A 24,588-nucleotide genomic window follows, 5' to 3' on the forward strand; every position below is an offset into this window, starting at 1 on the left:
CATCCCAGAAGGGGAGGAACTGTGGCTGGGAATGCTGCCCATGGCTGACCACTCCTGACCCTGCCTATGCCTTCCTTTTTCCTCTCCCCTTAGATTCCTCCCCCAGTAGTAGCAGCACGCCTGCCTCGGGGTGCAGCTCCCCCAATGACAGCGAGCACGGCCCCAACCCTGCCCTGGGCTCAGAGGTAAGGCCTTGCTGGGACTGGGCTTTCCTGGGGGCAGTTCTGAGTCTTGGCCTTCTTCCAGCGTGTGGCCTGGCCTGGCCTGAGGCTTCAGGGTCTGGGCAGTCCCTAGCAGGGCCTGTTGGGTGTTCTGGGGACAAGCATACCAGGGGTAGCGTTCCAGGACTGGTGACCCGTCACCCTGCTCCCCATGGCAGGCGCTCTTGGGCCAGCGGCTGCGGCTGCAGGAGACTTCTCTGGCCCCGTTCGCTTTGCCGACAATGTCCTTGCTGCCCGCAATCACACTGGGGCTGCCTGCCCCTGCCAGGGTGAGTGGCTGGGGCACCCTGCCCCCACTCCACGCCTCTCCAGCCTCTTTCCTGCCTGTGGCCTTACCTTTGTCTTCCTCTGGGAAACCTGTCCGTCCCTGACTTCTTACCTTTCTTGCAGGCTGATGGTGACCGCAGGACCCATTCGACTTTGGGCCCTCGGGGTCCTGTTCTGGGGAACCCTCATGCTCCTCTCTTCCTGCACCATAGTCTGGAGCCGGAGGCTGGGGGCGCCTTACCGTCTCGCCTGCAGCCCCTTCTCCTGCTGGACCCCTCAGTCTCCCATGCCCCACTGTGGACTGGTGAGTCTTGCTGCTTCTCCCAGAATGGTCAGGATCTGTCCCAAGGGGCCAAGCTCTGGGAGAGACCCACCTTCTAGTCCCTCATTGTCCACATCTCCTTGCCAAGCTCTGCCTCCACTCCATGCCCCTGTCTCTTTCCTGACGCCCAGGGTCCCTTCCTCATATACGTCCTATTCTTTCCAGTGCCTGGACTTGGGCCCCTGCCCTTCCATTTTGCCCAACCCTTACTGACCACCGAGCGGCTCTCTGGGTCAGGCCTCCACCGGCCACTTAACCGGACGCGCTCAGAGCCCCTGCCCCCCAGCGCCACTGCCTCCCCTCTGCTGGGCCCCCTGCAGCCCCGCCAGGATCGCCAGGACCGGCTCAAACCTCATGTCCAGCTCATCAAGGTGAGAGGACCCGGGCAGGGGAGGTGCTAAGGGTGAGCCCCTGTGGGTTGGAAGGAGGAGGAGGAAAGGAAGAACTGGAGGACAAGAGAAGTGACTGCTGGACACCTCGCAAGATGGATGTGGCCTCACCCAGCCCGCGCCCTGCCACCCAACCTCCTCCTTATCCCACCTCGCAGACAGCCATCTCCCCTCCCCAGAGGCCTGCCAAGCCGAGTGAGAAGCCCCGACTGCGGCAGATTCCCTCAGCTGAGGACCTAGAGACAGACGGTGGGGGAGTGGGAGCTGTGGTGAACGATGGCCTGGAACACAGGGAGTCAGGCCACGGGCCTCCTCCTGAGGGCAGAGGCCCTGTTTCTCTGCAGCAGCACCAACAGGTATGGCTGTGCCTAGGAGCTATGCAGAAAGTTCAGTCAGAAGACTTGGGGCTTGGCATAGGATGGGGAAGGGGTACCCTAAGACATACACCAAGGTGCAGGTGCACACATGCATGTGCGTGTGCGTGCGTGCGTGAGTGCGTGTGTGTGTGTGTGTGTGTGTGTGTGTGTGCATGTGTGTAGACCCATTGCCTGCGTCCTGGCCTTTCACAGAGCCACACATACTCCTCCCTTCAACACTTCTCCCTGCAACTGGCTGACTTTTTTTTTATCCAAAGATAGCTGGGGCAAAAGTAGGACAACGGTAGTCCCCTGGGCTTTAGATTAATAACACGGGGGTCAAGGCAGTGTTCATTTGCCAGGACCACTGCGCAGGACTACACACACAGGTGCCTTGAAAGGCAGATACTGATCACCTTGAAGCTCTTAAGGCGGAAAGGGTGAAATCAAGGTGTGTGTGTTGGGTGGGGTGGGGGATGTGTGTTCTGGGGGCTGTGAAGGAAGGGGTGTCTGTAGGCCTCACTGCTTAAAGTTGCTTCTTACAAAGACAGCAAACCTCTTCAATGAAGACTTGGTTCCCCCGCATAAACCCTATCTCCAAAGATAAGGGCTTCAGACTTTATGAATCCGGGAAACAGTTCACGTGCATTTAGTGTCTCAGGCAGGTTGTCTTGTGCTTAGTAGCACAGTCCTAGGAGAGGTGATCTCAGTCAGCATAGAGTCAGGGCCGAAAGGAGTTTTTGTGAAATTAGGGATCAGCCTGGGTGCTTCAGCTTCAGGGAGCTCAGAGTGTTGAAAGGCCAGAGTCCACGTCTGGAATTTTTCTAGAAAAGGGGTCTATCTGGAGGGTCCCTAGTCCTTGGGTGGCCAAATCTGAGAAACTGGAGACTGTGACCATGTTTCTTTCAGGTGCCGCTCTGGGAGCAGCCGCATCTCGCTGGGCGGCTCTCCCAGGGAAGCTCCGGCGACTCTGTGCTGCTACCTCTGACCCAGGTGGGACACCGGCCTCTGTCCAGAACTCAGTCTTCCCCAGCGGCACCTGTCTCCCTGCTGAGCCCAGAGCCCACCTGTCAGACCCAAGTCCTCACCAGCTCAGAGACACCCACCACAGGTAAGGCAGACTCAGGGAGGCAGAAGGAAGTGCCTGGGGTGCGAGTCCACACCTGTGAGCTCCGCAGTAGCCATGAAACAGGTGAGGACACCACCACTCAGGAAACCTAAGTTGGCAGTGACTAGCTTATGGTCAAACGACAAAACGGCGGTCAGGGGCCAGGGCAGGAATTTGAGTCTCTTTCTACCATAACCAGCCCTTTTAAAAACAAAAGCAAAAACATCATTTTCCATTGCTGTACTTGTAAAAGGAGCTCAAAAGTATTCCAAACATTTTGAGAAATACAGGGAAATATAAGAATAAAAAGTCACCAAGTACCTTACTATCCTAAGTGCTGCTCTATTTTGTTCTAGGTTTTAGTTAGCCTCCATACCTGTTTAATGTCACAAACATACCAGCTATATTTTGCACCCTACTTGACTGAGTCCTTTTTAATTTTTGTTATAATGGCACTAGGAATTCAAGTACTGGGATTACAGGTGTGAATCACCACACCCAGCTCAATTTTAATTCTAATTTTTTGTTTTAATTTTTCTTTCTTTTTTATTTTTGTCTGTTGTTTTGTTCATTTTGTTTTTGTTTTGAGACTGGGTTTCTCTGTGTAGCCCTGGCTGTCCTGGATTTTGTTCTGTAGACCAGGGTGGCCTTGAACTCATAGAGGTCTGTTTTGCTCTGCCTCCCAAGTGCTGGGATTAAAGGAGTGTGCCACCAACACCTGGCCTTTAATTTTTTTATGTTTCAGTCTGGTCTTCTGTCTGGGATTATCTCTCCAGGGTCACTCTTAAGGAGTTCATTCCTGGGTCAAGGAGTGTAAGCATTTTGAAAGACCCTGGTACCCCGAGATGCAGGCCCAGGCCCCCCTCCAGCAGTATGCCTGCACAGGGCCTGTTTCCGGAGACCTCCCTTGGGCTAAGCTGAAAGCCCTCAGTCCCTCAGAGGGTTGATTCCAGGACCCCAGCCCAGCTTATAAAGGCACTGAAACCACAGATGCTCAAGTTCTTCATGTAAAACAGTATAGTATTTGCATGTAACCTACGCATATCTTTCCACATTTAAATCACTTCTACTTTGCTTTTAATACCTAGTACCGTGTAGATGCGATGTAAATAGTTTTTGTGCCATTTGCATAATGTTTACAAGGTAAACTAGCTTTCTGAGTGTTTTCCATGTGCGGTTGGGAGACTGACCACATGGCCAGTAACATTGTGGTCCATCCCCTCTCTCAGTCTTGAGGTTTTCCTCTAACTGCTTTTCCTCTCTGAGTTGGGACACAAACCCTTTGTGGGTTTGTGGCACCGAGAGGGAGATGTCCTGTGTTAAGTCTCTCTGGGTTTAGGACATGAGCTCTCAAGGGCATTGGAGATAGGGGTCATGCAGAGCAGGGTAGGCTGGCACTGCCCGGTGTGTACATCAGGTGGTCTGAGGCATGCAGGCATGTGCATAGAGAGACAGGGCCAGCCCTCCACAGAAGGGCTGGGAAGGGAATGTGCACGTGCCTGGCTCTGTGGGCGTGGGCCGCTCTCCATGTGTGGCCATGGCGGAGGCCCCTGCACTGTGAGTTCCAGCCCTGACGGACGGACGGACGGACGGATGGACGGATGGACGACGGGCGCTGTTTCTTGCAGGGCTGGTCTATGACTCGGTGATGCTGAAGCACCAGTGCTCCTGTGGAGACAACAGCAAGCACCCCGAGCATGCAGGTCGCATCCAGAGCATCTGGTCCCGGCTGCAGGAGCGGGGTCTCCGCAGCCGGTGTGAGGTGAGGCGGCCCGTGCAAGGGGAGGGACGAGAGGCCTTGGGGTCAGCAAGGGATGAGACGGTGGGTGGTCTGGTGGTAGCAGAAGGGCACGCGTGAGCAAACCTCAGGAGCTCTGTGGGCCCTCCCTCAGTGTCTCCGAGGCCGAAAGGCCTCTCTGGAGGAGCTGCAATCAGTCCACTCTGAAAGGCATGTACTCCTCTACGGCACCAACCCCCTCAGCCGCCTCAAACTGGATAATGGGAAGCTGACAGGTAGGGGAGGGACCCGAATCACCCCGAGCTGGCCCACCTCACCCACCTCTGTGCTGCTCCTGTCTCAGCTGTGCACAGCTTCCTGGTGGCCCCTGCCAGGGTGCTGCCCTGGTGTGGTCCATGGGTCCCGCCCAGCCCACCCCGCGCCTCCATATCTCTCTGTGGATGGCCCCTGCCAGGGTGCTGCCCTGGTGTGGTCCATGGGTCCCGCCCAGCCCACCCCGCGCCTCCATATCTCTCTGTGGATGGCCCCTGCCAGGGTGCTGCCCTGGTGTGGTCCATGGGTCCCGCCCAGCCCACCCCGCGCCTCCATATCTCTCTGTATTGCTTCTCCCTCCCTACACTCCTGTTAGGGCTTCTGTGTTCCTCACCCATGTGACCTGGCCTCTCTCCACAGGACTCCTGGCACAGCGAATGTTTGTGATGCTGTCCTGTGGCGGGGTTGGGGTAAGTGTGCCTGGAGATCTCAAGTGGGCATTGCTAAGGGCTTTCAGCCGTCCCTTCGGGTCTCTTGGCCTATTCCCACCCCTCTGCCCCCTGTGACTTGTGGCCCTGCGTGCTCTTCTGCTGACTGGAAGCCCCTTGTGATGGACGTATCCCAGTCCCATTACCGTTCCACGAGTGTGGAGCCCAGGGCCTCACAGTCAGGTGTTGGGTAGGTGTTGAGTGAGGCCCAAGGCAGGGTCACGTTGGGGCTTGAGGTTGTGTCCCAGGAGTTGGCATCTCTGCCTGCCCAGGAGTGGGCCTCTCTCAGGTACCTCAGGGGTACCCTACTTGACCCCCAGACCTCGGACTGCCTAGTGTGGGGCTGTGGGCACCTCCCATGTACTTAGAGGTTTAGAGCGTCCCTACCCAGTACACAGCTTTGCTGGCCTCCCCCTCCCCTGCCGGAGGTCTCTTTGTTACTGCTGGTATGACCCTCCCCGCCTCGAAAGGTGCCAGGCAAGGTGTGTGGAGATAAGATGGAGGCTGAGTACAGGAGGGCAGTGGCAGCTGCTGGGGGGCTGTTGGGGAGACAGTCGGTGTCCTGTTCACAACTCCCCATTTCCTGCCACTTTCTGGTTTTTCCAACTATTGTTGCTTCTGTTTTCCCCTCCCTCCTCTCCCTCTCTGTCCTTTCTCTCTCTCTTTCTCCAGCCTCTTGCGACTCTTTCTGCCTTCCTCGCCTCTCTCGGTCCGCCTCGCCCTTTCCATCTCCCCATCATGGCCCCCGGCCCCTCCCTAGCCTTGAGGCCCAGGGACTGGGTTTGGGGGGCCTCCCAGCCTGGGCTAGGGGCCCTGAGTGGAAGACAGTGGTGCAGACGGCCCTTCCAACCCCTCCAGCTCCGACCGTCCTGCAGGGCCTGAGCAGAGTCAGCTGGGGCTTAAAACCCCTCCCGGCCCAAACCCCAATCCCGCCCAGGTAACGCCACGCCCCCTCCCCTGACTGGGGAGGCAGAGTGCTGGCCACATACGAGCTGGTGCTGGGAAGAAGTCCTGCTGGGACTGGGGGACACAGGAGGCCTTGCCTTTGGGCGGTGGGGCACTGGGGAGGCAGCTTTGTCTGCTCAGCTCCCTGCCCCTGGGGTCCTGGCCATGGGGTGGGCACTGCCTCACGGGGCCCCGTCTCCTGTGGAAAGCACAGGGTGATGCGGTCCCTGACCCTGGCCCCCACAGGTAGATACTGACACCATCTGGAACGAGCTGCATTCCTCCAATGCAGCCCGCTGGGCTGCAGGCAGTGTCACCGACCTTGCATTCAAAGTAGCTTCCAGAGAGCTAAAGGTAGGACATTTAGCTAAAGGCTGGCAAACTGCAGAGGAGGTAGTGGGGTGATGGAGGCAGGTCTAGATCCCAAATTCAGACCTCTTGTTTCTTGTGGATATTGCTACAAGGTTTTGAAAGGGAAATCAGGGCTGAAACCAAGGTGAGGCTTGACCTCTAAGTTCATGTCACTTAGGTAATCAAGCCACTGGGCACTAGGGCCTTGGTGTCTTAGATAGTCCTGACCACCCAAGATCGCTTAAGACCTGTTTCATGGTTATAGGTGCATCATGGCCATTTTTGAGCCCCGTTGGCCAACTGGTTCCTTTTAATGATGGGACCCTGCATTGTAGGCTGGAGTTATGCTCACTGCGCTAAGATAGGTGCCTTGGGGTAGTCCGTCTGAAGCACACAGCCCCGTTGCCTGAGAGCTCATAGCCCAAGGCAGGCACTGTGCCCTTGGCATCGTAACGGCTTGGCAAGTGCTCATCAACGCGCCCTGGTTTTAAAACCCTGACACTGCCATTCATAACCTGGGTTATTTGATTCACTGACTTGATTTCTCGCCTGTAAGTTGGGGGTGGTGATAACATTTATGGTCTAGAGATGCAAATGCAGTATGTATGATGACCTGGACACTTCAGTGGGACGTGCCCACACTCATGCCTTTTACTCCTTAGAGAAAGGGGCTGGGACAAGAAGCAGGCTCAGACAAATGGGGGTTGAAAGGTGGCTGTTGGAGTAATAAGTGACCTTCCCCTTTCAGAACGGTTTTGCTGTGGTGCGGCCCCCAGGACACCACGCAGATCATTCTACAGCCATGTAAGGCGTTGGGGAGGCGACGGGCCTGTGTGGTGTGAGGCGGGGGCAGCCTTCAGAGCCTTCCTGTAGGCAGAGGCGTGGGGGAATGGGCTGGCAGGACCCTCTCTCCTTCTTCCAGGGGCTTTTGCTTCTTCAACTCCGTGGCCATTGCCTGCCGACAGCTACAACAGCAAGGCAAGGCCAGCAAGATCCTCATTGTTGACTGGGTAGGTCCCGATTCCTAGTGTCACCAGACCCAGGTCTTCTGGCAGAACCCTGAGCCTGGGCATTAGATGCGGCTGCATGTTTGAGTGTGGCATTAGCTTCTCCCTTATCTAAGTGTGAGAGAATGCAGCACCTGCACCATGGAACTATCAGGAGGCCCAGAAAGGATGCTTTGTGGGAAGCAGCTAGTGTTCATAGGCTTCCACAGGTGCTAAGAATTCTCAGGTGCTGTCTTTAACCTCTGATGGCTTCTTCTTGGCAGAGCAAGCCCTTTCCCTCCACACAGTAACTGTAACAGTCATATCGATAGCAGTATATCCTCAGTCATATGTACATGCCGACAGTTTCATATCTGGTCCTGGTGGTAGCCCATCTCACAGATGAGGAAAGCATGTACAGAGATTACCATCTTGAATAGCCACTCACTTCTTGAGATGCCAAGCTTGGAGTCCAGGCCAGTTAGCTCTATAGTCTATGCATCTAACTACCGTGTCTCAAGACAGGAAGTCTTTCCATGTGGAGATGGAGATCATTGCTTGGGGCAATGCAATCATATGATCCTAGAAACTGTAGTTTCCTGACCCCACCAGTCTAGCGTCCCAATACTCAGAATGGTTACCAACCCTGAAATCCTTCAGGTGTGTCCTTACCTCCATCTTTCTGCTTCTGGACCTTCCCTAATCCACGGCCCACTGTTTTGTGCAGGATGTCCACCATGGCAATGGCACACAGCAAACTTTCTACCAGGACCCCAGCGTGCTGTACATCTCCCTGCATCGCCATGATGACGGCAACTTCTTCCCAGGCAGTGGGGCTGTGGATGAGGTAACCACGGGCGGGGTCAGCGTCTTCCAGCACACTGATTTCCCTCCTGAACCCTCTGCCCCTGTCTTGTGTGGTCCTGAGCTACTGGCTTATCGTTTCTGGATGTTGGCTTCCATATCTGGAAGTGAAGAAGCTGGATGAGCTTGGAACTCTGTTCTCCTCATGTCTTCCTTATGTCTTGTTTTCCAGGTGGGGATTGGCAATGGCGAAGGCTTCAACGTCAATGTGGCTTGGGCTGGCGGCTTGGATCCACCCATGGGGGATCCCGAGTACCTGGCTGCCTTCAGGTAAATACTCTGGGGTCTAGAGGAGGCCAGTCCAGCAAGACTGCCTCTCCTCCCTTTGCCACAACCCTAGGTTGGAAGCGACGGGTTGGCTTGTTGATCTGTTCACACTTGGTCGCTAGCTCCAATAAGAAAATAGGACACACACAAGAATGAGAAAGTTAGAGTCGCACATCCTGGGGACCTTTTGGGTCGGGCGAAACTGGCACATTTAGTCAAAGAAGACTGCCTGGAGGTGGTGGGTCTCTGGCGAGAGTAGAAGCTTGGTGTCCTCAAGTGCTGTCCACATGGAGGGATAGGTTGACTTCAGAAGACTGCCTTGGGCTCTTATAAGGAGCCCTTGTCGCCTTCACTCCAGGTTCCTGTTTATTTCCATGGAAAATGGAACCCTACAATTAGACCCGGGGTCCTTTTCTGGAGGCTCTCTCCATGAGAATTAATTCTGCTGGCACCGAGTGGGACTTCCTGGTGTCTGTGTTGAGCTTCAGTACCTAAATGGACACCAGCATTGGGTTAGGGACATTAGTGACAGGCGGGGGAAGAAGATGAAGAATGGAGATTGGCAGCCCAGGACCTCAGGTGTAGTCGCCCTGGTCACTCTCGGGTGGCAAGCGTCAAAGTCAACTCTAGCGTCCAAGTCAACCCTAAACATAGTGTGTCACCTTCAGCCAAAGTGCTGCGTGTTTTCAGCCCCTGAGCTTAGTGACCAGAGCGAGCCCCAGGGCAGCTGGCTGAGTCACACGCCACGCACGCACACGCTTCTTTCGTCCCGTCACCGTCGTCTTTGCCACCATTCTGCTCCTTGCTTGTCAAATTCTCAGGATGGCTGAGTTCTGAGGCTGGTGCATACCAGAGCTACAGCCAGAGTGAAGGAAATCAGGGCATCCGCTAATCCCATTAGGAGATTGCCTTGGTGTCCTAAGGACAGGTGGCCTCAGGAGGGGCTAGCATGGGCTGTGTGACATAGGCCCTACGTGGATGATGCCTCTCCTTGCAACTTCAGGATAGTGGTGATGCCCATTGCCCGAGAGTTCGCTCCAGACCTGGTCCTGGTGTCTGCTGGTTTTGATGCTGCCGAGGGTCACCCAGCCCCATTGGGTGGCTACCATGTTTCTGCTAAATGTAAGGGGGACCCCAGCTGTGGGGAAGATGTGGGAAATAAGAGCCAGGCTGTGTGGGGACAGGAATGCACTGCCAAAATGAAAGGGACAGGAAGCATTGGCCACAGTCCAGGACCATGTGTAAGGTCTTGAGTAGGGCTGCAGGCCCTGGAATTCCCTGGGTTCTCCCAGCCTAGCACAGCATGGACCAGGCCCCTGGAGACTTAGGTCTGCCAGATGGAAGCCCAGTTGGAGAAGCCATGCTTCCAGGGTGGGCCCTCAGCCGAAGTTAGAAGAGCTGCGGTCTTAGAACACAATGTCGGTGCTGTCCACGTTGCCACAGGGCTTGGGAACAAAGAGGTGGTGGTGGCCCAGTGAGACTAAGAATGGAGGTGATACTGGGGTTCAAGCCTCAACCCTGCCACCTGCTAGCTATGGGACCTTGTAGAGAAGACTCTTAACTTCTCAGAGCTTGGGATGAAGCCTATGAATGGGTTTTGCATGGGGTTCTCATCTTGAAGACATTGTCTACAAAGGAGGAAGCAAGCAGGGAAAGGACAGGGTAGAGGATGGGTCCTGCCACTCCTCCAGCCTGCCACTCTTGCTCCCACCTCAACCATCTAGGTTTTGGGTACATGACACAGCAGCTGATGACCTTGGCAGGAGGTGCAGTGGTGTTGGCCTTAGAGGGTGGCCATGACCTCACAGCCATCTGCGATGCCTCTGAGGCCTGCGTGGCTGCTCTTCTGGGCAACAAGGTAAGCTCCCCTGACCCCCGGCCACCTACACTTCAATGAGGCAGATGAACCTGGCTCTCACGAGGACAAAGAGAAGGTAGATAAGAGGGGAAGGGGTGGGGTGGAGCAAGATGGTATAGTGGAAACCTTCCCAGGTCAGGTCTAGGGCCAGTGTCTTCCGACCTTGGAGAGCCAGCAGCTTATGTCTGTTTGTGCAGGCTGAGCCTGGGGTCCCTCAGGTCCCTGATAGAATGTTTCTGCAGGTGGATCCCCTTTCAGAAGAAGGCTGGAAACAGAAACCCAACCCCAATGCCATCCGCTCTCTGGAAGCTGTGATCAGGGTGCACAGTGAGTTTTGACCTGGGATACTTGCTGGGTCCTAACTTGGGAAAGCCTTCAGGGTCCATCTGCCCACTGGCAAAGGTCTCAGAGACCCAGAAGCACACTGACAGTCCCAAATAGGATCCTCAGGAACCACTCCAGGAATAAGGGTGGGCATATCCCCATGAGTGGGTAACCTCTTAGTCCTCCTATTGGACATAGCATGGACACAACCGTGACTTCCTTATGGCTGGAACTGGCCTCCTATCTCTGGCTATAGTCTTGGGCAAGGAGCCAGGCTGACAGCAACACTCAGGCGTTGGTTGCTTAAAAAAAGGCTTGGTTTAAAGCTGAGTGGTGGTGCTGGATGCCTTTAATCCCAGCACTCAGGAGACAGAGGCAGGTGGATCTCTGGGAGTTCGAGGCCATTCTGGTCTACAGAGTAAGTTCCAGGACAGACTCCAAAGCTACAGAGAAATCCTGAAAAACAAAACAGAAGGCTTGGGTTAACCTCCTCAGTTCTGGTAACAGTGACTTAAGAGGCTGTGAGGAGGGCCTACCTGGGTCTCAGAAGAGCCCACATTTGGAAAACATGCTAAAGATCCCACTTCAACTAGCCCCATACCGGGCTCGGTTGGAGAAACAGGCACATAACCACGGATACAGCTGCCTATGGAACTTCCCATGAGTCAGGTTCTGCACTGAGCTGGTCCGTGTCCATCACCGTCTCAGAACAACAGGATGGTGATGGACCAGAGGTGGCTGTGCAGAGCAGCGGTGGGGATGCTGGCCCCTGCCCTGTACCATGACTGTCTTCCGCATCCCTTCAGTACCAGTGATTGAACCCGGGGTCTTGCACATGCTAGACTTTCACTCTATTGCTGAGCTACAAACCCAGCTCTTGGGTTGTTGAGTTTTGTTTGATACAGGGTCTCGTTATGTATCCCAGTCTACCTTCCAGCGTGTGATCCTCCTACTCAGACAGGAATTTACTGCCATGCCTGGCCTCCTAGGGGTAGGCTGAGCACTATGGAGGCCGCATGAGGGGGACTCTGTGCTCTAGGAAGCCAAGGCACAGGGGCAGGTTGTGTAAGTGAATCTTTTCATAACCCTAATTTAGGGACAAGTGGATCCTCCTGGTGCTTTTAGAATCCATACACCTATGGAGTGGTCTTTTATTTATTTATTTATTTTAAATTTATCATTTTGTGATTTTTGAGACAGGGTCTATGTAGCCCTGGCTATCCTGAAACTCATTATGTAGACCAGGCCTATGGAGTGGTCTTTTATTATTTATTTATTTGTTTGTTTATTTTTATTATTTTGGTTTTTTTTTTTTTTGAGACAAGGTCTATGTAGCCCTGGCTGCCCTGGAACTCATTATGTAGACCAGGCTGGCCTTGAACTTGGTGATCCAACTGCCTTAGCCTTCTGAGCGCTAAGATTAAAAGGTGTGTGTCTGGTTTATTTTTTTACTTTTTAATTTTTTGATGTGTATGGGTATTTTGTCTGCGTGAACCGCTATGCACCATGTGCATGTGCATGCAATGCTCTCACAGGCAAGAAGAGGGAATCAGAACCTCTGGAACTCAAGTTTCAGGTTGTTGTGAGCCACCATGTAAATGCTGAGAATCAAACCCAGGTCCTCTGGGAGAGCAATCAGTGTTGTCAACTGCTGATCTGCCTTGCCAGCCCTCGAGAGCGGAATTTTAGCCAAGGAAGATGGGAAAGGGGCTTGATTATCTGTGAAGATGTCCTCACAGCCATGTTGAATCAGGGCTGTAGGGAAGGGGTAAGCTGTGAGGTGTTTTTGCTGAGAGGTGAGGGCAGGAAGAAGAGGCGCTGCCCCCGAGCTGATGACGTGGCCACCATTCTTGAGCTCTGGGCCCATTGCCTAGGTTATCAGTCTAGGATACAGCTCAAACAGCTTGTCTTTTCCCACCTGACCCAGCTTCTTGTCCTAGGGAAATACTGGGGCTGCATGCAGCGCTTGGCCTCCTGTCCAGACTCCTGGCTGCCCAGAGTGCCAGGGGCTGATGCAGAAGTAGAAGCCGTGACCGCACTGGCATCACTCTCTGTGGGCATCCTGGCTGAAGACAGGTAACGCCAGACCCCCAGCCTGAGGCCTGTGGTCTTCTAACCCCCTTGGATTCTCCCAGCTTGAAGACCCCAGACTCTCATGCAACTAATAGTGTCAGTCCTTTGAAGTAGGACTAGGAGGGTAATGCCACTAAGGCCCTGCCCACAGCCCTCTGGCCTTCCAACATTCTGGCCTTGTTCCACTCCAGGCCCTCAGAGCAGCTGGTGGAAGAGGAAGAACCTATGAATCTATAGGGCTTCAGAACAGATCTCCTGCTCTCCAGACGTGGCTCTCCTCACCTGTGGTCAGCCCTGTTCCTGTGTCTGCAGACATCCTCTGGGCAGGCAGTCAGGTCCAGAGCACAACCTACCCTGAAAGCTACCCCAGGGAACTTGACAAGGCCACTGGGTCTGGGATGGGAACCAGGAAGGATCCTGGGAGGAGGCAAGCTGGGCACTAGGGCCCAGCTAGGCTCTTCCAGAATGGATCGAGCCCTCTGGTGTCCAGGCCCCTAGCTATGGCCTCTATCCCTCAGGATTGCACAGTAGAGGACTGGTTCAGGAGGGCCCACCACTACCACTATTCCTAACTCAGAAGACCCCAGATTTTGCACACTGCCCCAGGCTCCATACAGAAATGTGAACTTGGCTTAAGCCAGGGCGGCCCTTCCCAGGTTCTGAAGGGCTAGGGGAGTAGGAGGAGCCAAGGGGTCCCCTATTCCTGAGGACAGGAGAGTTCCTCTCACCGGCTTCCTTGGTTGTCTTCTGGTAGCACTGGGCTCTGAGAGCCATTCTGAGCTGCTCTCTCCCTGTGACTTGTCACCAGCAAGCCTCCCATCTGGTCCCTGTCCTGCCAGAGGCCACCCTATGTGGACCATCTCAGTGCCCTGGTGCAGCAGACAGATCCTCTGTGAGCCCTGTGCTTCCTGACCCAATGGTGCCAAACCTTCATCTCCCCTTAAAAGCACAGCACGATCCCAGGGATGCATGGCCACTGCTCCCAGTATGAGCCTGCCTTCTGTTTCTGGGGTGCCCCCACCTCAGTTCTGACTGCTGCCCCACATAGGACTAGCTTGACTGAGGCGGGATGTGGTGGGAGAGTAGACAGATATGGGGGAGGGGGGCCACCCCAGAAGTCTTCAAGGCTTTTGAGGTCTAGGCCTGGGGCCAAGAAAGAGTATTTGTGTGTGTGTGTGTGTGTGTGTGTGTGTGTACATATGTGCGCGTGCAAGAGTGTGTGCGTGTGTGTCTTCCCCAAGACCTGCCATACCTTGTGTATGTATGCATGTTTTTGTAAAAAAGAAAAAAAAAATGGAAAAAAAACCTGAACAATAAATGTTTTAATTTGCTTTAAAGCCCTTGTGAGTACGCATCCTGGATGTTAGTGAGATGTCATCAGTGGGTGGGTGTGCATCCAGCACCGAGATGGGCTGAGAAAGGGGACAACCTTGGGCCACACTCAGACCCTCTAGTCCCTTGCCCTTCCATGGCTCCTGCATGCAGGGAGAACCCTCTCCAAATGCGCACTTAACCAACCATCTTACCAACGAGATGCTCCGGGGATGAGCCCTACACACTGGGCCCTGCTGGATACCGGGACCAGTTCTCAGACTCAGTTTGTCAAGACACCCCAAAAAGGTCATGAGGCAGACACACCTGGGCTCAGGTCCTAGCTGGGAGTCAGCAGTAGAGTCGCTGCCTTGTGTATCTCTTGGTAAAAGGCTCTGGACGTGGACATGGTTTCTGCTTCCTTCCTGCTCCAAAGCACCGTGGTGTTTGAAGCATATACCGTAAAGTAAAAGGGTGGAGGGCAACAGGCCAGAAAAAGTGTACTCAGCATAAGCAAAGGGGTGTCAGCTCTTCTGGTTCTAAATCTACCCAGCCTGGTCACCATATACCTTGGAGCCCCAAGAAGTCTGTCTGGGGTAGGAGAAAAAAAAAAGATTCCCTTTCCCTGGCCTAGGAGGTGGATATGGAAGTCTGCAGGGGGTGCTGGGACTGCGGGGATCCTAGCCCCATAAGGCAGGGCTGGGAGAGCAAAGGACCCGTGAGTTAGTGGTCTCCTCATGCCAAAAAGGGGCAGGCTGCCCGCCAGCCCAGAGCTTACCTTAGAGAAATAATCAGACAGGTGGAGCCCCACCCCCGCCCCGCCGCCACTTGTCCACTCTCATAGTCCCCTCTCAAGACTCTCTCCCCCAAGAAACACCCCGAGGCTGATAAAAGTGGCTGCTGTATTTCTGCTAAAGTGACAGTGACACAGGTAAGGCCGAGGCCGAGGGGCAGGACCTGGGTGGAAAAGTAGACGTGCAAACCAGCAACCTATCATAAAAGGACGTACGTAGCAGCCCCTGCCCTGCCGATCTACGTAGGCGAGGCCTTGGGCCTGTGTCCATTCGGGAGATAAAGGTGAACATCAGTGTTGGAGCCTGGTGCAGGGAGAAGGTCCTCGTGGCCGGGGTGTGGTCTTGGGCAGTGAGGGGTAGGTGAAGAGCAGGGCTGGAGACTCGGGACTACAGCTGCAGCTCTCTCTAGCCCCCACCCGCTTGCCCCCTATCCCGAAGCCCTTCTAGATGCAGGGGTATGTTTCCAGTGGTCCCCAGGTCTAGCCTCATCCGAGGAGTCCAGCTCTGGTAACATGTGCGCACGTGTGACACACAGGAATGGTTGGCTGGCTCTAGCACCCTCATGGGAAACAAACTCTGGATGGGAAGGTAGGAGGAGAGACACCGGGTTCTGTTCAGCTTTGCAGCTTGAGCAAAGAGCCAATTGTCACTTCCCTGGGGACTGGTGAATTCAGCTACCTGACCCTTGGGGACAACAGAATAGGGGTGCTGGGATGGGATTTGGAGATCTCTAAGTAGAGATTCCTTACTTGACCACACTTTCCAGATGCCTCCCACACACATGAATTCTGGGGCAGCAAGGAAGCCTGTCCCGAACCCTGCCACTAGCCATACATACATTCAGACCTTACAGTCCTAACCCTTGACACCTTGAGTTCATTATCGTGGTCCTATTTACAAAGGTTCCTCAGAGTGCTAAGAAAATAAATCCATTTGGAAAGGGCTAAGCTGCCCCTAGCCAGGCTAATGGGCATGTTGGCAGTGCCCCTTCGACAGTCCCGTCTCCTCCAGAAAGGGGACCAGATGGTTTTCTGGGGAAATGAACTGGCTCAGCTGTCTATGCTCTGCCATGGTTCTGGAGTCCCCAGGGTTTGGGGCAGGCTCACTTGCTGACTCCAAAGCTGAGTACAGGTCCCAAGGGCCCCCTAGGCTGGAGTGACCTCGTTCCCTGGGTCAGAAATCGCTGAGGATGCTGATATCGGCGAAGTCAGCCCGGTAGCGGTGGGCGTAGAGGCTGAGTAGGAAGGCCCACTTAAGCGAGATGAAGCTCCAGACGCAGGAGAGGTAGTAGTTGGTCGGGTCTTTGAGACCTGCAGGGAAGAGACACCAGATGACAACTTTAAAGATGACCCATAGCACCACAGCCAGCCACAAGGCCGGGACCCGCCCCCTTTTTGCCCACTCCACATTCCCACATCCTCCCGGCCTCTGAACCAATGCTACCTAAAGACTGGTGTGTGGGGTGCAGGTTTAGAACACCCCTGAATGTGTAGTCACAAAGCTGGGGTGTGAGAGGAGGTCAGAGTTGGCCATCAGGCCTGAACCATCCACTCCCCTGCATCAGCTAGGGAAGGGCCTCTGGCTACTTCTTACTAGAGCCACCAGGGGGTGCTGCCTTCCTGGAACTAGGCAGAGAATAAAGGACTATAGCAACTCTGGGGTGGGTGGTGGTCAATGTGTGTCACACTTGTCCCTGGTACTTCACACCAGTCTGGAGTCCTCCTGCCCTGAGGAGGTGGGGGCTCTCATCCTCCCCACTTTAACAGTAAGGAACCCCAGCAGGAGAAGTCAAGTGGTCCGTTCAGTCCCTAGAATAACACTTCTAGAACCTGGACAACAGTCCCAGGGTATATTCCCAGGTTCCTCCCTACCCTCAAGCCCCCTCCCTTCCTCATTTCCCTGGACGGTCCTCACTCTGGTGCTGGGTGATGGCCAATGCCAGGAAGGTGCAGAAGGCAGAGATGGAGACGATTGAGAAGAGGACACCCACGAAGAAGAAGCCACGTAGCCCTTTGAGCCAGGTCCTCCAGTAATCCTGCATGTACATCACATGAGTCACCAAGACCCACAATGCCAGGACACCTGCGGGGACAGACTCAGTCAGCAGGACCCAGGCACATGCCTGGCCTCTAGGCCAGTGGCCCTGATACTAGGGCCCTGAAGTCCACTAGGTCGAATCCACTCACATAGTGACACTGAGAAGACTGGCCCTTATGACGTGATGTGACATCTATGGGATGTGATGTTACCCCTTGAACACGGAGGCATGGGACTTTAGCTGCCTTCCAGAAAGCCGGGTGTGGTAGAATATTATTTTAACGTGTGTGGCTTTTGTTTATGCTGCACTTGTTTTAAATCTGTGAAGCTGTGTTACTGTGCCTGTTTTAAAACACCTGGTCTACTAAAGAGCTGAATGGCCAATAGCAAGGCAGGAGAAAGGATGGGCGGGGCTGCCAGGCAGAGAGGATAAATAGAAGGAGAAATGAGGAAAAGGGGGGAGCCAGAGAACAAGGAGAGGAGGACTTCAGGGGCCAGCCACCCAGCCACCCAGCCACCCAGCCACCCAGCCACCCAGCCACCCAGCCACCCAGCCACCCAGCCACCCAGCCACCCAGCCACCCAGCCACCCAGCCACCCACAGAGTAAGAAGGAAAGTAAGATATGCAGAAGTAAGAAAGAGAAAAGCCCAGAGGGAAAAGATAGAAGGGTTAATTAAAGATAAGAAAAGCTGGCTAGAAACAAGCCAAGCTAAGGCCAGGCACTCATAAGTAATAATAAGACTCCATGTGTGATTAATTTGGGAGCTGGGTGGTGGGCCCCTTAAACACTCTCAAAAAGACAACAGACTAAAAACATTTCAAACAACAGCCAGGCATTAAAGAGATTTGTGGAAAACAAAACCAAGGCATTCTTTGTAGTTTTTACTTTCACCAACTTTTTTTCTTTTCTTCCTCTTCTACTTTTGAGATAGACAAGGTCTTTGTTGTTTTGTTTTGTTTTTTGAGATAGGTTTTTTTTAATAGCCTTGGATGTCCTAGAACTAGCTCTGCAGACCAGGCTGGCCTGGAACTCAGAGATCTGCCTGCCTCTGTCTCCTCAGTGCTGGGACTAAAGGCGTGTGTCACCAAAAGGCTGAGACAAAGTCCTATATAGCCCAAGCTAACCTTGAATTTGCAGTCCTTCTGCCTCAATCTCCCAAGTGCTGGGATTACTGACATGTACCACTATACCCAGCTTGAAGATACTATGTTAGCTGGGCAGTGGTAGTGCATGCCTGTAATCCCAGCACTGGGAGGCACAGGCAGGTAGATCTCTGAGTTCGAGGCCAGCATGGTCTACAGAATCAGTTTCAGCACAGCCAGGGCTACAAAGAGAAACTAGGGCTACACAGGGGTCTCGGAAAAAACTAAATAAAGGAGTAAATGAAAGGTTAGATATTTATAAATAAAATCTTGAAAGTTTCTCAGTTTTAGTTTCTTTCTAATGTGGCACATGTCCATAGATAGAATCTACCTAGACAGAATTTAGTTGGCATTTCATGCTGAATGAGACTTTCTGATGCTACTCAAAGCCATCGAGGTAGGGGAGCATGCCCCCTCCCACACTCCTCCTCTGCCTGGCGCTCTGGGTCCTGGAGCCTGCAGCTGAATTCTTGGGCAGCAGGGCTCTTCTCAACTCTACATTGGCCTTGCAGAAAAAGGAAGCCTTGTCATGAGGCCCCCGAGGCAGGCCACCCAGCACCCACATGGCCTACTTGCTTTGGGCTAGACCTCCTGCCATTCCTCCAAAGTAAGGCAAAGGGCAGGCTACCAGCCCAGGCCCTTCTGGGCCTGCCCTCTGGGCCTGATGGGCACTTCTCCTAGGATGTTTTCAGTCAATACAATAGAACACAATACAACCCTCAGTGCCAGGCAGTGCCTGCTGAGGCGGATTAAAGAATGAGATAAATACCAATTCTGTTGGCAAGGACCTAGAGCCGGGCCATGAAGCCAGGCAGGGAAGAATGAGAGAAGAGAGCTGGCCAGCTGTAAACTCTCAAGACAGCCATTGGTTGCAGGCAGGCCGCTGAGGCTGCCAACATCCAGGAGGTGGGAGTCCTTTCAAATCATCAGCTGCATACAATATGAGTGCTGAGACCATTCAGAGGGACAGACATCTGGCTGGGAAGGGGGTTGCAGGGATAGAGGGAAGCAAAGGGGCCCTTTGATAGCCACTAAACTTTTTTCTTTTTTTGAGACAAGATTTCTCTGGAACTTTGGAGCCTGTCCTGGAACTTGCTTTACAGACCAGGCTGGCATCGAACTCACCTGCCTCTGCCTCCCGGGTGCTGGAATTAATGGTGTGCACCACCACCACCCAGAGCATTTTATTTCTTAAACTGGGTAATTGCTTCTCCTCTTGACATGCCTAAAATGTTTTATACTTTTTAAAGTTACGAGACATTGGGTGGGGATGACAAGCAGAGGAATCTAGTCATCATGGGGGCTATGACAGTGACCAGCTTAATTATCACAATCAGGGCAAAAACAAAAAAAGAATAATACAAACCGGGAAACCTCGGGCCAGGCACTGCTGTGCTGCCAAACATAAAAATGGGCAAGTCCTGAGGTCCTGCCACTCTGGATAAGCAGGGAATCCTGGGCTCCCCCTGTGTGGGTATGAGTCCACAAACCCCCCTACCTACCTCACTCAGCTTTCCCCACCTGCCAGCCTGACACCACCCCCACTCCCATGCTTCCAGGTCAGCCTGAGCTGGCCTTCAATCTCCCTCCTTGGAACGGGTTCCCATTACCCCTAGGCTCTGGGTGGATGGAAACAAACCTGCTCCCATCTTTGTCTTGGCAGGAAGCTGTAGCAGGCCAGAGGTAGCCAGAATACTAATCTCTGTTCTACCCTCTGTGATCTGGATTCTAGCCCAGCAATCTCCACGAGTGTCTCCCCGTTCCTCCTGAAGTTCTCACCTTGGCTTCTCTAGTGAGGGGCACTGAGGATTAACCCAGGGCCCTATGCACAGTGTTCAATTTACCACAGTGAGCTCCACCCCTAAGACTTGCATGTGGTTTCTTAAATGGCCCCAAGAGATGAAGCCTTTGTCACCAAGCATTTGGGGGACAGACCAGGTCCTCCCAGTGACTTGTCCTCCTTCCTCTTCTCATGAAAGGGGGTGCAATATCTGAGTTCTGAGACCCTTTCCCCCTTGAAGATTCTGGGATCCAGCTTAAAGTGGAAAAAGAAGGTCAGAAAAGTTCCTGTGCTCAGCAGTGTCTGGGTTAGAAAATGCTAAACTAGGAAGTGTCACCTCAGACCACCAGCATGACCCAGGGGTTTCCCCAAACTCTCACTCCCACATATGCCCAGAAGTACTGGAAACAAGAAGGGAAGGCAGGGGGTGGCTTGAGGTCTCCCGGTTGTAGCTAAACACCTCCCCTGAATCCAGCACCAGTACTCATGCTAGCTAGGGAGGCTGGAGGCCACTTCCTACACTGGCCCTCCTTAGAGAGACGCTCCCTCCATAAGTGGTAACCAAGGAAGTGTCCCTCTCTAGTCCCTTCCTATACTCCAGGGAAGAAACTGTACACTTTCCTAGGATACACAAGGGCTCTGGGATGCCTGATATATCAAACTTGGGGCAGTATGGACAAGTCCCCAGCCCCACCCAGCTACTGGAGCAAGCAAAACCTCATCCTGGCTCCACTCGACCACTCCAAGGCTAGGCCTGCCTAGCCTCTAGGTTCACAGGCCTGGTTAAGGGAACCATCTCCAGGCGCTGGGCCGGACTAGGGGCTTGGAGGCACCCAAGGGCACCTATGGGGTAAATACAGACACTTGGGATGTGGCTCAGAGGACACACTCCAGCCCTGTTGCCCAGCCCAGAGGGCACAGGAGACTCAGGGTGCCAGGGTTCCTCTCTATCAAAGCTCAGTTGTGGAGAGCATGGAGCTGTTTGGATGTGTGGTGCAAGTGCTCTATTTTCCATGGTTTTCTAAACACAGAGCAGGCGTGTTAGCTAGGACTCCCAGTACAGAGTCAGAGTGGGGGTCCAATGAGGAGTCTCTGGTGAACCCATTCTTTTTTAGACTACTGCCTTTTTGCAAAGTCACTTCCTCCCAGATTCCTGCCAGGATAAGAGGGTGTCCACACCCCAAACGCTCATACATACCCTGTTCCAGAAGCCAGCATCCCCAGCAGCCACAATTGACCAACATGTGCAAACCCACTGGGATGGACCTCTGTGACTAAGCAATTTCTGGGCAGCAAAATGCAGAGTCAGTAGTGGAGTGCTTGCAAGTCAGAAGTCTGCTGACATTTCACACCAAAAGAGGAAGAAGAGTGGCAGGTCATGGACCCCTTGTTGCAACCCATGCTGGGTAGGGAAAGAGTATGACCTTGGCCTGACTACTCTTCGGACACTACCACCAAGCAGTTTTGACTCTTCCATGACCACAGTTGCCAGAGACCAGACTAGCTGGGAGTTGAGCTCCTGCTCCAGCTAATTGCTACCAAGTGCCTATCTCTCAAGGTAGCTCCACAGCCAGCCTGCCTCAGGCCAAGCAAGGCCATCAAGGAGAGAAAACGTGGGAGGGAGGCCCTGGTGGCTGCCTGGAACCTTCCCCTGCTCTTTGTTTCTGTTTTTTTGTTTTGCATTGGTGTTTTTTGTATGTTTGTGTGGGGGTATCAGATGTTGGAGTTACAGATGGCTGTTAGCTGCTGTGTGGGTGCTGGAAATTGAACCCGGGTCCTCTGGAAGAGCAGTCAGTGCTCTTAACTGCTGAGCCACCTCTCCAGCCCCCTCCCCTGCTCTTTAACACAGAGCAAGCCTGGGAGAGTGGACGGCACACAGCCTTGCAGACGTAGAGGAGAAGTGGGACCTCCTCCCACTCCTTCCAGAAGAGGAAGCCGAAGCCCAGCAGGCATGGCCATGCCTCACACCGCTAGGTAGAGATCACCCCTACTTCCATAGGGTAGACTCGTAGCCAGAGGATCCCAGGATTGCCATCCCTCCTCTCTGCAACCAAAGAACTTATCTCAGCATCCAGCATCCAGCCCAGGCCCTGGCAGTGCCTTCCAAACCCAGAAGCAACAGGGCCAGTGGGAAGTTGGCAGTCCAGGGGAAAGGCTCTGTGCCTAATCCAGTTGCTAGTGCTGGCTGTCCTAGGAAGGTCAGGAGTCCACAGGTGACAGGCCTGAGAACTCCCAGCCAGGGCACCACACAGAACCTTCTGGGTGACCCCAGTGCCTTACTTGGCATGACTTTGGTTTAGGAGCAATGCATGCCCTCTGATAAGACAAGCATCGATGGCTCCTTCTCCACCTCAGGATGGCACTCAGTGCATTCAGTGCCAATGAGTGGTTTGGTTTGGTTTTTGTTGGTGGTTTGGTTTGTTGGTTTTTGGTTTTGCTTTGTTTTTCTAAGACAGGGTTTCTGTGTGGCACTGGCTGTCCTGAAACTTACTAAGTAGACCAGGCTAGCCTAGAGCTCAGAGATCTGTCTGCCTCTGCTTCCCAAGTGCTGGGATTAAAGGGGAGTATTGCCACCGTGCCCGGGGTGAATTAGTTAGTTTTAGTTATTCCCTTTATGGATCTTTTGGTCATGGGTTTTAGTTATGGAATAAGATCATTATATATTAAAATGTTACCCTCACCCATACTTCTCCCCAAACATAATGTTTCATGTGGCTATTGTACAATTGGGTTAATTTTCTTAGTAGGAATTTTAATGTCTTTAGTAAGATGATCTGAATTTTACAACTCTCACATACCCAACCTCTCCTTCTGACTTCTAAGGATGGAACTCAGTTCAGCCAGGCTTTCAAGTCTGGGCCATCTTGGAGCCCACTGTGTGACTGTTGTGGACAAATTCTTTACCCTAAGTCTCTATTTTTCTAACCATAAAATGGGCAGGACGATTCCTACTTCAGAGGAGTAATATAAGGGTTAGGTGAAGTAAAGGAGAGTAGATTGCTTAGCGCAGCATGAAAATATCGAATTATGCTAATAAGTACGAATAACATATTTGGCCTTCATACCAGCTCTGTGGCACAGAGATTAAATGCCGTGACCAAAACTGCACATCAGGTACAGAGCACTGCTGAGCACTGGGCCTTCACCACTGATGCCTCCTGTCCACTCTCCTTGGAGGATTAGCAAATTCCCACTGAGGAACCACAGCAGATGGATGTGGATGCGAAGGAAATGTCTAGTAACACTAGGTCCCACAGCACAGGCCTCTGGGGCTGGCTGATGGGCTTCCCCACGAACCCCCACTTACTATTAGAGGCGCGGGAATCCCGCAGAAGCAGTGTGTATGTTGCAGGAGTGAGGGTGGCTGAGGAGTGGGCGCGCAGAGGACGCTGTAGTGGCCACTGGGCGGAGGGTAGATCGACAGGGTGCCGGAATGAGGCATCTGTACAAACGACTGAGTCCGGCAGTCGGCACCCCAGGTCGCGCCACGTTCAGAAGACATCAGGTCCCAGAGGCCCTGGCAATGCCCAAGACCCCGGGCCTGCGCTGCCACTGGCCTCTCCGGGGTAAACAACACTCCCGCCCCGGGGACAGCGCCGCCCCTCGGGCGCAGCAGTTGACAGCTCCTTCCCACCCCACCACCGCCCGCCCCGCGCCCCCCCGGGATACCTGCGAGACCCCCCCATTGCCGCAGTTCCCGGCTGTCGGTAGACCATGGTCCAGACGAAGAAGATGGAGAAGCCGGCCACCGAGCTGATGCCGGAGTAGGCGGCGCGGAGGCCGAGCTGCAGCCGGGACGGGGCCATGGGGCAGCGCGCGGGGCAGCGGAGGACCAGCGTCGCCGCCGCCGAGTCACAGGTGCAGGGCCCGAGCTGGAGCCCAAGCCCCAGCCCCAGCCCGAGCCCGAGCCTGAGCCGCCGGCGCCCAGCGCTCCGCCCCCAGCCCGCCCCCGGTGCCGCCGGCACAGCGCCCTCCCCGGCCGGAGGCCGCTCGCGACACCAGCTTGACCCGGCCACCGCGGCTTTGCAAAGGCAGGCGACCCCTGGTGGAAGGGCAAAGTCGCGGGTTCATCCCCAGAAGCCATCTACCTAGTGGGTCCTTAGCGGACCTGGAAATAAGTCTTTACCGGAGTCAGCTGCAATGGTCACTTTTTTGTTTTGTTTTGTTGTTGTTGTTGTTTTTCGAGTCAGGGTTTCTCTGTATTGTTTTGGAGGCTGTCCTGGAACTCTCTCTGTAGACCAGGCTAGCCTCGAACTCACAGAGATCAACTGCCTCTGCCTACCGAGTGCTGGGATTAAAGGTGTGCACCACCAACGCCCGGATCACTTTTTAAATTTTAAAATATGTTTGAATTTTTTTTTGAGACTGGGTCTCTCTATGTAGCTTTGGCTGTCTTGGAATTCGCTACGTAAACCAGGCTGGCTTGGAACTCAGAGAGACCCCATCCTGCTTCTACCTTCTGAGTTCTGTGATTAAATTTTGAATGGGAAACTCATCAGTATTTCAAATTTAAGATTAAAATTTCTAGTTACGAATATAGAAACTAGCCAGGTATTGTGGCACATGCCTTTAAACTGACAAAAGCAAAGATGGGTGGCAGAGGCAGGCAGAGCTCTGTGAGTCGGAGGGCAGCCAGAGCTAGACAATGAAACCCGGTCACAAAACCAAGACAAACAACAAGGAAAAACCATAGGCTGGGTATGATGGTCCAC

General features: G+C 53.7%; 2 protein-coding genes across 8 annotated transcripts in view; one reads left to right on the top strand and one right to left on the bottom strand.

Moving 5' to 3' along the window:
• Hdac7 (histone deacetylase 7) overlaps positions 1-14,146 on the top strand; it is a 35,669-nt gene extending 21,523 nt beyond the window's left edge. For 3 of the 7 annotated variants that reach the window (XM_005067158.4, XM_040753895.1, XM_013111178.3), the window contains exons 7-25: positions 94-185; positions 380-490; positions 612-792; positions 976-1,181; positions 1,358-1,555; positions 2,465-2,666; positions 4,292-4,425; positions 4,556-4,676; positions 5,074-5,123; positions 6,333-6,440; positions 7,186-7,241; positions 7,360-7,447; positions 8,151-8,270; positions 8,460-8,557; positions 9,558-9,676; positions 10,279-10,412; positions 10,655-10,739; positions 12,677-12,812; positions 13,001-14,146. In XM_005067158.4, coding sequence (XP_005067215.1) covers positions 94-185; positions 380-490; positions 612-792; positions 976-1,181; positions 1,358-1,555; positions 2,465-2,666; positions 4,292-4,425; positions 4,556-4,676; positions 5,074-5,123; positions 6,333-6,440; positions 7,186-7,241; positions 7,360-7,447; positions 8,151-8,270; positions 8,460-8,557; positions 9,558-9,676; positions 10,279-10,412; positions 10,655-10,739; positions 12,677-12,812; positions 13,001-13,046 — 2,285 coding nt within the window. In that variant the 3' untranslated portion in view covers positions 13,047-14,146. The remainder of the gene's footprint in view (positions 1-93; positions 186-379; positions 491-611; positions 793-975; positions 1,182-1,357; positions 1,556-2,464; positions 2,667-4,291; positions 4,426-4,555; positions 4,677-5,073; positions 5,124-6,332; positions 6,441-7,185; positions 7,242-7,359; positions 7,448-8,150; positions 8,271-8,459; positions 8,558-9,557; positions 9,677-10,278; positions 10,413-10,654; positions 10,740-12,676; positions 12,813-13,000) is intronic. The other 4 variants (XM_021225497.2, XM_021225496.2, XM_021225498.2 and 1 more) reach the window with 4 other exon arrangements.
• Positions 14,147-15,005: 859 nt separating this feature from the next.
• Slc48a1 (solute carrier family 48 member 1) lies at positions 15,006-23,807 on the bottom strand. Its single transcript, XM_040753896.1, has 4 exons — positions 23,555-23,807; positions 19,618-19,625; positions 16,829-16,996; positions 15,006-16,224 (listed from the first exon to the last, which is right to left on the bottom strand). The coding sequence occupies exons 1-4, from the start codon at positions 23,680-23,682 to the stop codon at positions 16,088-16,090; spliced, it is 441 nt and encodes a 146-aa protein (XP_040609830.1). The 5' UTR covers positions 23,683-23,807; the 3' UTR covers positions 15,006-16,087.
• Between the last annotated feature and the right edge of the window lie 781 nt (positions 23,808-24,588).

Source organism: Mesocricetus auratus, unplaced genomic scaffold (assembly GCF_017639785.1).
Source record: "Mesocricetus auratus isolate SY011 unplaced genomic scaffold, BCM_Maur_2.0 Super-Scaffold_100010, whole genome shotgun sequence".
Classification (NCBI taxonomy): Eukaryota; Metazoa; Chordata; class Mammalia; order Rodentia; family Cricetidae; genus Mesocricetus; species Mesocricetus auratus.